Source organism: Heliconius melpomene, chromosome 1, assembly GCF_056956725.1.
Source record: "Heliconius melpomene rosina isolate 202511_hmr_F chromosome 1, ASM5695672v1, whole genome shotgun sequence".
NCBI classification, from domain to species: Eukaryota; Metazoa; Arthropoda; class Insecta; order Lepidoptera; family Nymphalidae; genus Heliconius; species Heliconius melpomene.
This window is the reverse complement of record NC_140389.1, coordinates 16,404,827-16,417,245: the sequence shown is the minus strand read 5'-3', so window position 1 is coordinate 16,417,245 and position 12,419 is coordinate 16,404,827. Positions and strand designations below refer to the sequence as shown.

Sequence of the window (12,419 nt, the reverse complement as noted above, 5' to 3'; positions counted from 1 at the left end):
GGGACAAACATGAGATCCGAAACTTGACTCCCCAGATGATTATTAGCTTCGAATACACTACACACTTATTTACAACGAAAATTATGCTTGGAACTGCAATAACATAAATTGTGATGTATTCAAATCTACACAATGTAAATGACACGATTCTTCATTCACACGAAGAAAAGATTGTCCTAGGAGATTTTAATATATGGATTTAATGTCAAAATATATAGATCACTCTATATTAAAGTTTCCTACTCCGCTTTATACGGAAAAAAGCATGAAGTTCAAAAAAAATATGCTAAAATATAATAAAATATCCTTAATTGATAATATTTTCCAGATATACAAAATTATAAAAAGCACAACAATATAATACCTACTCGTTTCAAAATAAAAACAAATGCGAAACTAAAATCCTTGACCCAAATTAAAAAATACAATTCCTAATAAGATTATTGTTATCAGTTTTAAATCATTATTTAAATTTTAAATGAACGATATAACCATTTCCTCAGGTCTTTTGTGAGCCTCACGGTTTTTTTCGTATATCAGGGTATGCAAAAAGAAACTACTGCTACACTCCGTTCCCCACTATCCGGTCAATTTTCGAGATATTGCGTGTTGAGAGGCGGATCTCAACGCTGCGCTCCGAGTGAGGAAATGAGGAGTGGCTAAGGAACCCACAGGCAGACGCTGTACCACAACGACCTTGACTAATGAAGCATATTCAGGAATCGCCTTATCTATTCAAAGTCAAAGTAAAGCAGAGTGAGTCAGGTCTATATATACGAGGCCAGTGGCTTTTACAATTATAGTATACATGTGTTTGTTGCGCCGCATCTCCACACCGTTGTAATGCACGATACAAGTTTGATGACCCAATGCGTGTACAGTAATTGTTGATATAGATACTATTTTTTGGGTTGTTGGGAATACATTCAATATTATAGGTATACTTACTTTATATGCTAATGTTTTTTATTAATTATGTTCTTGGTGTTGTTTTAATGTGCGTAGGTATCAGATAAAATTAATAATTCAGATAAAATAAAAGAGAAATAAAGAGAAAGAAAAAGAAAAAAGGAACCTTGTTTATTTTCTTGATTTGCATTTTCTATTACCATATTAATACAAAATACAGAGTAACTAGTATTAAACTATGCTGCTATGATAAAGCGTGAGGCTTAAAAGGAATACACGATATAAATAGTCCAATAAAGAAAATTATATAAAAAAATAAACAATTAATTTAAATTAAAATTTAAAGTGTAAAGACCAATTTAAAATGAAACACCAAAAGCAAAAGACCAGTAAACCAGTAATTTGGTAAGGAATTTCACTTTATCCGACGTTCGCTTACACCGAGTACCTATGGGTGCCGGCTTCCCCGCCCACGTCTTGCCTTACTGGGGACTCGTCAAACGGGCTCTCCTTGCAACGAATGCACAAAAACTACGACGTATATAGACATATCACCTCCTTATTCCTAAGTAATTAGGACTATAGAATAGCTGCGAGCAAAAAGTCGTAGAAAGTCATGTGGGAAGTGACCAGTTATTTCAATTGTATTAAATTCAAATTTATTAAATGTATTCTATAATATATTGCATCTAATTATAATAATGATTGGTTAGTGAAAGTATAGGCAGAGAAGTTTCTAGCGGTCTAAGTTTAGTCATACTTTGAATCATGTCTACACGAAATTAGAGCTAACTTCAAATAGAAAATAATAGTGTTTACACGGTAGGCAAAGACAACTTAAGTCAACTCAAGACACTCTCCGTTTTCTTTTTATTCTCAATTTCGAAACATTACATGTTGAGTTGTGAAACTCTACACTGCAGTTTGATTCACCAGAACAAGAAAATCAAAATCAATAAAATATACTTTTCATGTGGGTTCGATTTTTACTTGAGGGATCAATCACATCTGTCTCTAATCTAAATAATTTCAAGAGAAAGAAAGAAAAAGCTTATAAAATCCAATTTAATAGTTAACATTTTAAAATTTCCCTTTAAACATAGTAAAACGGCAGCAATGAAAACAGTGCAGGACTAAATCTAGTTTACAACGGCGGCGACGTCGACAATCTTCTTTATCGATTCAATTACACTTGAAAATCTCAGCTGAAAGTCGACTCGTTACGGCGACGCTTGAAATAATATTTCAGTCTTTCGGTTTTATATAAGGGAAATTTGTCTATTTCTAATATAAATATACTGTAAATTAAAAGGAATGAATGAGGAAATGTAATTAATTAATTCTTCCTAATAGAAATCGATCCCGCAACTGTCGTGATAATCAGCACGACAGCCTTTAAATAAACACGTACAATGAAAATAATATCTAAAATATTCAACGGGAAATCGAACCCACAATCAACATCACTAAAGCTTAACTTAGTTTGTCTTACTAAAAACTTAAAGTAGAACAAAACAAATACATTCTATAATATATAGACATAAATTTTTATAACCCAGATAATTTTGGATAATTTCCAGCGCTACACGCTACAATGGGCCCGGGAGCTGCATTAATACTGTCCTATCTTAAATCCCCTCGCATTTAGTAAAATAAACCCATTGTCCACCACGTAACGGACAAAGGTCAATATTTGATTCCAGATACATTGTGATTGTAATGAAGGTTTCCAAATAAGGGTGAAGCTATATGGCGTTGACCAAAACTAGGTAGGAAGAAGTAAATAGTAATAAAATTATTCAATAAAGAATATTAATTTGTAATTTGAGATATAACAGTGAGAAGTGTTACAATGTAAATATAATAAAATACCACCACTTTATATACAGCGTGAAAGCGTCATCGCTTAAAATATTTCAAACCCATACCTAAAGAAATAATCATGATACCTCAAAAATTTAGAAGTAGGATTTTTTCTACTCGTCCTGGACATTTCCCTTTCCGCTATCCCTCGCGAGTGGCGAAACTGAACGTTGCGCTTTGCCTCTTTACTAGAGCGACGAAATGAAAATATAAACTATTCCATTCCTCCGAGTAGAAATTGAACCCACAACCGATGCGTTTACATTTGCACTGTTGTGCGCCCATGCGCCATGACGGCCTCATTGCCTGTATTATACTTAAACATATATACAAATAGAATTAAGTTCGTCTCAAATATGGGTCGGCTCCATTACAAGGGTGGAGTTTCGCAAACACAGAATGGTCTCCATTTGCATTCGACCCGACTCTCACATTATGTAATCGTCACAACTCAATTATCATTTAACCCTTTTGAAATATTTGCTGAAAACCCTTATAGGAGGTAATTTACTGTTAGTAAGAATATATTTTAACGTAGGTTAGTTACAAATAAGCTAATATTATTATGCATTTATAAACTTAAAATTAATTACTTTAGTTTCTCATATTTATAAAGTAACAAAACAGCACAGCACAGTCGCTATACATTCTATTGAATAAATAACATTAATACAAATTATGAGGCGGTCGTGGCGCAGGGGCATATGGATGTGATTGTAACGCAGAGGTTGTGGGTTCGATCCCTACTCGAGGGAATATCTCATCAAAAACACAAAGTCGAGTTCCCCCACGCAACACGCAATGCCTCGAAAAACTCCGCTGAAAGTGGGGAACGGTGCGTATTAACATTAGTCTGCCTATCCTGCGTATGCGGGATACGGCGTGAAGCTGTTTTTTTTTTATTTATTTAATAAACAATTATGATTCCTTAACACATACAGATTCACATATAATTATATTCTTTTAAGATATACTTTATAAAGAGACATAGGTACCGCAGCGCTAAGAAGTACGATTTTAAATCTATTGTAAACACGATCTAAGCAATTTCTCAGTTCGTAGAGCTCAACGATTTTGTAAATGAACAAAGTTACGCCCCCAGACTGCGCCATTAAACGCCGAGAGAATTGCATTACTCGCTTTTATTGTATTTCAATTTACTTCAACTACCTCTGGGTTTGTTATTAGCAGCTCAAAATCAATACTGGAAGTAAACACGCTATGGGGGTTTTACTATATGATAGTTAATACATATAAATGTATAAGGCCGTCAGCGTTCAGCAGTTCGAGCACCGATTAGGACAATAATTATATAAGAATTATTTTATTTCCCCGCTCTTGACAACAAAACATGATGTAGGGTTCCGTCATTCAATACGCAATGTCTCGAAAATTTAAGAAAGCAGGGAAAAAAGTGTCTTAATATTCATCACCTTTCATCATCATTCTCATCTTAACGCGAAAAGCGTTAAACTGTTTGTTTTTGATTACATACGGTATTAGTTTCAAAAATAATATATTTTTGTACAATGTATTTATTACTTTAAAAAAATATATTTAGCAGTTTGTCTGTATTTTTAACTTATGTTTTTAAATTAGTTCACTATGTCGTGAATCTATACTCATATTTTACCATATTTTACTACTTATATTTTTATCTCATACAATTAATTAAGAAGTCTGAAGCTAGGCGGGGTGATAACTTACATGTACCTAAGCCGTTTAAATGAAAGACAACTAACTATATTGAGTCATAAACTCATAACCTACATGCCGTTTTATGGTGGTAGTAATATACATCAAGAAATAAATTAATTTATATGCAAATGAAACACTATTTATATAAAAATATATATTTCAGATCGTGTGATAAAAAAACTAAATTCAATTATCAGACAATTATTACACTCATATTTCAAAAACCGTTTTTGATGCAATTTATTTGAAAAAAAAAAAAATACATACGCACGTTATATGAATCGAAAAAAGTCAAATCAAAATGACATTTAGTTTCTGAGAAATTTGCAATTATACAAACACACGTACGAAATTTAACGCATCTCAAATATTATCCAATTCCAACAATATCGGTATTAATCCTTTTTCAAAATACGTTAATAATCTTAATAATTTCCTTTGAAATAAGATTGACACTTACATTATATTTTTACGTCTCCTTGAACTTAGTTCAAAAATAGCGACGAGGCCTAGTTTTTGCCTGACGGTGACGTCATAACTCTCTAGTACTAGACTCCAGTCATGTAACGCGCTGATCAATAAACTGTGTAGTGTGTATCACAATTTTCCACTCCAGTAGCGCCAGAGGAACTTGTTTAAGCGACTGGCATAACATGTGATATTTACACTTTTAAATATGAAAAACAATTATGAACCCCCTTGCCTCTAGGAAGGTTTCCATGTGAGGCGGGTTTAAATCCATCTACGTTAATTTTTTAACGTCTCTAAAAATTTATTAATTACGACACTGATTGTAAAAAAGTTGATCATTTGTTTGATAAGTAAAATACATAAATTTTATAATAAAATAAAATGACCAAATTGATTTAATTCTACGTAATTAAAATAGTAACTTAAATGTTAATAAATATTGGACTGTTTTAAAGGAACAAATAAAATTGAAAACTTTAAAATATTCACAAAGTAAAGTGTTTTACCATCCAGTCAACTGTGACTAACAACAACTTGGTAAACAGCCGTAAGTAAGCCCGTAACAATTAAATCGCATTAGCGTCGTCGCGTCCCAGGTTTAAAGCGAAATGGTGATGCGAATGCATTATGTTGTTACAAAGCAGATTACACGATAGACATACATATAGTATTCATTTTATAAGTATACTAGCGGACGCGCAGCTTCGCTTGCGTATTTAAGGGTGAATTCTAATAACCCATGAAACATGTTTTCAATGATGTGTTGTGAAATATTTTTAAGAGACTAAATTTCAAATTTTATAAAAATCGGTGGCGATCTAAAGATTTTTCCATACAAACTTTCAACCCCTTATTTGCACCCTTAGGGGGTGAATTCTAGAAAATCATAAAACATACGTTCAATTAAATATTTTTAAGAGTCTAAATATCAAATTTTATAAAAATCTGTGGCGATTTAAGAATTTTACCCCTTATTTGCACCCTTAGGGGTTGAATTCTAGAAAACCATGAAACATGTCTTTATTATATACGTTTAAGAGTCTGAATTTCAAATTTTATAAAGATTGATGACGATTTAAAAAAAACCTATACAAACTTTCAACCCCTTATTTGCACCCTTAGAGGGAGAATTCTAGTAAACGATGAAACACGTGTTCAATTAAATACTTTTAAAAATCTATTTTTTTTTCCATACAAACTTTGAACCCCTAGTTCACCCCTTTAGGGTTAAAATTTGTCAAAATCCCTTCTTAGTGGATGTCCAGATTACGAACGTAAACTTTTGTCCAAATTTAACGTTTCTACCTTCGGCGGTTACGGCTGTGCGTGCGTCTTACCTCAGTCAGTGAGGACAAGTCCTTTTATATATAAGTATACTAGTCTTCTCCCGCAATTTTTACTTGCATTGGCATGACTTTAAGACGTAAATTAGGCGGCGGCTCATTTCTCTTTCGCATTGGAAATCAGGCTTAAGGGTTTTATATATAAAGATTTATTGTACTATATATATTCGTGATATATGGAAGGATCATATGTCTCCCATCTCAATTGGTCCCAAAAAACCGACAGCTCAATTATATTTACTAAATACGGATATTGAAATCCTGAAATTTGATGAACATAGGCATACAACCAGGGTAAACTAAATTTGCATCCAATGCAGCAGACGGTAGATCAATAACGTAATTTCCTCCATTACCATAGATGGTACGAGCTATGATAATAAGACAAAATAGGCCCAACGTATAAAAGATGGACTTCCTGGAACTTTAATACTTCATACTTGCAATACTTTAACGAGATTTTTTATGATCTTTTAATTTTATTTAAACGTATGGTAAATATAATAAAATAAATAATATGAATGTTATATAATTAATATCAGGGAAAGTACATTTACACACACGTTGCATTCAATTAATCTTTTTTAATTAAAATCTGAAGCTTTTTATGAACCATGTTTATTTTTGTACTTTAATCAAAATAAAATAAAAACAAAAAAAAATGTAAAATCAGAAATCATTGTTACAATTATAACAATACAATATAGAAGGAAACAAAGCAATGAATTTCTGCATCATTTGGTATGAACAGTGTACGAAGGAATCGTTATGGGAGTGGAGTGCCTCCAAAACTTAATGGTGGAGTAAATGACGCACGAAATTGTTCAATATTTACGACATCATAGATATGGAAAAATAGCAGATTTTTTTTTATGTTTGCAGGGAAACCAGAAAAAACCTTACAAAACAACAGAGATATTAAACAAAATTGTTAAAACGTTCAGTTCATTATAAAGTTTAAACGGTCATATTGTGCCTTAAAAGGAGCAAAATTTACACTGCAAATAGACAGTTGGCGTGGGCTCGGAAGAGGTGCGTGAGTCACCAACAGACTACTTAGCGGTCAACGGTCGGTTTCAACGGAACGCTCACAATACATTTAAAATAAACGCATCTACGGTAGTACTGACTAAACTTCTTCCTTTCTTTATTTTTCTAGCTTCTGTAGGTGACCAGACATAACCTTGTAGGAAATAATGTTATGTATGTATCATATCAATATAGATCCAATTAAAATAAATTAATTTTTAACAAAAACAAAAACCGACTTCTAACAACGAACTAAAAAGTGAAAAATAATTATATAAAGACTAGCGGACGCGCGCAGCTTCGCTTGCGTATTTAAGGGTGAATTCTAATAACTCATGAAACATGTATTCAATAAAATATTTTTAAGAGTCTAAATTTCAAATTTTATAAAAATCGGTGGCGGTTTAAGAATTTTTCCATACAAACTTTCAACCCCTTATTTGCACCCTTATGGAAAGAATTCTAGAAAACTATGAAACACGTGTTCAATTAAATACTTTTAAGAGTCTGAATTTCAAATTTTATAAGAATCGGTGCCGATTTTAATTTTTTTCCATACTAACTTTCAACCCCTATTTCGCCCCTTTGGGGTTAAAATTTTCCAAAATCCTTTCTTAGTGGATGTCCAGATTACAAAAGTAAACATCTGTCCAAATTTCACGTTTCTACCATCAGCGGTTACGGCTGTGCGTGCGTCTTACCTCAGTCAGTGAGGACAAGTCCTTTTATTATATAAAGAAAAGATTTTATAATTTTGAAGTCGGTGCCAAGTAAAACAAACAGGCTTAGTAATTAGATATTGTAGTAAAGGTGTTGTAGCATTAGTTTGACACCGACTTCAAAATTATAAAATCTTAATATAATTATTTTTCACTTTTTAGTTCGTTGTTAGAAGTCGGTTTTTGTTTTTGTTAAAAATTAATTTATTTTACGATTTTTAGTGATGGGTAGATCTTAAAATGATGCTTCTTGAACGAGTGGTGATGGTGGTGGTTGTGGTTGTCAACGAGTGGTTGTGATTGTTCTATGTAAAACTTCATTTAATTAGCTATTATTTTTGTGCAAAGTTACATTTTGGTATATTGACAAGAACAAACATAAAAAATATTCGGGTGAATTCGGAATCTCCCTTTTTTGAAGTTGGTTGAAAATGAGAACATCCTCTTTTTTGAGATTGGTTGAAAAGAAATGCAACGATCAGGAATCTCACTTCTGACATCAATTTAAAAAGTTTTTGCTTGTAACTATTACAGTATAATTAATTTTTGACCAAAAAAAACAAACTTTCTCAATTTTCTCCGGATTCCATAATCGAAACCTAACCAAACTTTCACCAAATTATCCTTGAAGTGTATCCTTTCAAATAAAAAAAGAATCATCAAAATCGGTTGGCGCGACATTGAGTTATTCGGCTATTAGTCGCGCACATGCATAATGCAAATTTAAGACTTATGTGATTTTCTCATGGATACCATTGTCAGACATGGACCAAAAAAATTGGGACCATTCGGGAAGCTATACCTTTCAAATAAAAAAAAATATATCAAAATCGGTCCACCCAGCTAAAAGTTATGAGGTAACAAACATTAAAAAAAAAAAAAATTCAGTCGAATTGATAACCTCCTTTTCTTACAGAAGTCGGTTAAAAAAAAAATGCATAGCGAGGTCAGTCAGATAGAATGTAGGGTCAAGAAAATCCGTTTCCGCCTTGATCCGAGTCATTGCCTGTTGAGTGGAGGAACTCAACGCCGCGCATTGCCTAGACAAAGTGGAGAACCAATTTACAATCAGATATTTTTCCGCAACATGATGGTTTTTTTATATACAATGTACATCCCCGTGAATTTACAATTTAACTACTGTATTTGAGCCCATAAACAACATAACATTCAGGCAACGTCTGCAGGGCCGATTGCTATCAATCTGAAGTAGAAAACATCCTATCCTATATCTTATAAAACAAAGTCGCTTTTCGTGTCTGTCTGTTGTTTCTAACTCTTCTTCTTCTAAACCACCCAACGGATTTTATTGCGGTTTTCACCATTAGGTCGAGTATTTTTCGTAGAAGGTTTATATATAGTTTATTATTTGTACATTCTTATGTAAATTAACATAAATACGAAAAATATGAATAAAGTCCTACCCGCTGAGACACCTTCGCGCATGCGCTGCTTTAATGGTAAGTACTACATGAAAAAAATGTACTGGAGTATTGTTCCTCTCAATGAGATCTACAAAAAAGTCCGCGAGAGCATATTTTTATCTTTTAAGGATAACGTGTAGTGATCATATTTCTGTCTAAAAATAATAATTTCAATATATTTTTTATTGTGAGGGATATTTTTCCATAATGGTATTAATCCTTATCCTTTAAAATACTTTATTAATTTTCTACGTTAAACGAAGATAAAATTTGCTTTTTACACAATTTCGAAATTGCGAATAGTTTAAGAGAAAAACGCATTTAATTGTTGACACATCACGTCGTTGACACTTCAGCAGTATCGACTCAAGTTTTACTTATCCCTTACTCTCAGCATATAAATAAGTATATTAGTTACGTTGGCCATTTAATGTAGATCAAAACTGTCTTTACTGTTTTTCATTTTAATAAGTACTTTAGAAGTTGTTACATTATCAAAAAATCCTTGCTGCGAAACGGCTCGCCACTCGCCATGCGTCCGCCGCGCCCGCCTGCCTTACACGCATCGGTGGTTCAGTGGTAGAATGCTCGCCTGCCACGCGGGCGGCCCGTGTTTGATTCCCGGCCGATGCATTCTATTTAATTTTCCTCACAGGCAGCCACGTAGTGCTTGCTTTTCATCAGGGACAGAAAACCCTCTTCAGCATTAACCACAAGCAAAAAAAAAACCCGCCTGCCTTTATAGCAACGAAGATTTAGATGCGTTTGCACGTATTGGATAATTAGAGTTGAATGTATTATTTCAGCGCGATATATTTTTTGTAGTAGTTATTAGTAGGTAGGCTTTTGTTTATAATTTCTTCCGTTTAAAAATAGTCATTTAACTATCTAAAAATAGTCATTTAAATATATTTTAATAAGTACTTGAAAAGATTAGTAGCACAGATTTAAAATTACGGTACCTACTAAAAAATCCTTGCTGTGTAAAACAATTGGAAAATCCTTATTGAAACTACGAAAATGCGGGTTGCATTAGGGTTTAATTAATTTTCACATTATATTAAGTGCTTTGCAAACATACATTATATGAATAATACAGTAGTAAAAGCGGGCGAAGCCGCAAGGGGGTCGCTAGTTTCTCAATAAAAAGATAAAATTGATCTACTCTGTACAAACTAGGCGATTTACCTAGAAAAATATTTTATTCTTAAATAACAATCTATTGAATTGAATTAACGAAGGAGTTGTTGAATAGTTGTTTTTATTGTTTAGCTTTTATATTCTTATAATTCTAAAAATAATATTAATTATCGTTCCGCTATGATATAATTATTATAGGATAAAAGTAAATTTATTTTAAGGTATGACACACAGTTATCGCCAAGACAAACATTCGACAACACAAAAGATAAGTAAGAACTTGTTTAACGGTCGAAATTACTGATATATTACTCATCTCCTTTGAATTAACGAATTACACTTGATTTTTTTTCTCTCTTTTTCTCAACCTACACGCATAATTTTAACGTTGATGAATGGTCAGAAATTCACATTGTCAGCTTCCCGTTTTATCCCGCATGTAGCAGGACAAGAGGTAGAGAGAACTTAGTATCAACCTACATCCTGTTCCTTGATTACCACCTAAATGCGTGATTTTGCGTGTTGTATGGCGGAACGAAACGACGCTTCTAATCAAAGCGGGAACGTAAAAGAAATTTGTTCTCCTAAGTGGAGATCAAACTTACAACTATCACGTTCAAAGTGAAAAGCTTACTACGCCGTGATAATATCTAAATAAAAAGATCTAACGACAAAAAATTTTAACAGTTCCCGCTAAAAAAGATACAAATGCTTAATTTCCATTTTGCGCCTTCGGCATAGTAAACGGGACGGGCAAATTCTTATAAGAGAAATAACAATTATAAATTTCCTAATTTTTTTTTTTCATACAATATATACAGAAATTTTGAGGAATGAAATAACAAAGCGCTAAGTAAATAGTAAGTACGATAAGAAACAGATGCGACTACGCCGCCTGCCTTCACATGGCCGGTTTCGTGTATTCTCAACTTATCAATACACTTGAAATAAACTTGTGCATATAAATAAATGTGTATTATATTATACGAAGTTTACTCATTTGTATAATATAATATATATCATTTAAAAATCAAAAATGTATAAATTTAAAATATTTCTGCGATGAAGAAAAAAATTAAGGTAACAATAGAATAATAAAAAAAAATCGTAGGGTTTAAAATTTCATTTCAAATCGCGTACATGTCATAAATAAAATATTTCTATATGTACAATGTTTATTTTATATAAAAATCTGATGGAATATCAGGTAAATATTTAAAAAGGGCGAAAAATATTAGTTAATCAAAACCCAAATAAAAAGACAACTAAAATTAAATCAAAGAAATAATAATATATAAGAAAAATTAAAATAATAAAACGAATAACTTACATTTATTTTCAACTTCCATTGCTATGTAGAAAATAACTGGACCAAACAAAGAAAAACAAAATGCAGGGATGCTGGATGCAATGCGTCCGCCGAATACAAATGCTTCGCGAAATATATCGTGTTTCGGAGCAGCGCTTACTTTTTAACTTTCGCAGGCACACCGTTGAAACAGTTACAAATTAAATTTAAACTGAAATGAGGCAGGATGTGAGCTACTGAAGGACCTAGATCGTTGGAATCGGAAACAATGTTTTTGTACTTTTTGTAAATATGATTGAACTTCGTTGACACGAATTGGAATAGACATAACGGCTCTAGCGCGCCCGCTATTGGTGGAAGTTGAATCTCCCGCCCTTTTTTTTCAATAGTTATCGACCTAGGATCTAAAAAAGTGCGTTCAAGATATGCAATATTATTTAAAAATGTTATTATGATTATTTGTTAAAGAGGTCGGGATATATACATTTATTTATTATTAATATTTTGTTGCTAA

General features: G+C 32.5%; 1 protein-coding gene across 1 annotated transcript in view; it reads right to left on the bottom strand.

Annotated features, from left to right (window-relative positions):
* The window catches only part of stai (stathmin), a 35,113-nt gene extending 22,891 nt beyond the window's left edge, over positions 1–12,222 (bottom strand). The window contains exon 1 of the mRNA XM_085192371.1: positions 11,927–12,222. Within this exon, the coding sequence (XP_085048497.1) occupies positions 11,927–11,945 (19 nt within the window). The 5' untranslated portion in view covers positions 11,946–12,222. The remainder of the gene's footprint in view (positions 1–11,926) is intronic.
* Between the last annotated feature and the right edge of the window lie 197 nt (positions 12,223–12,419).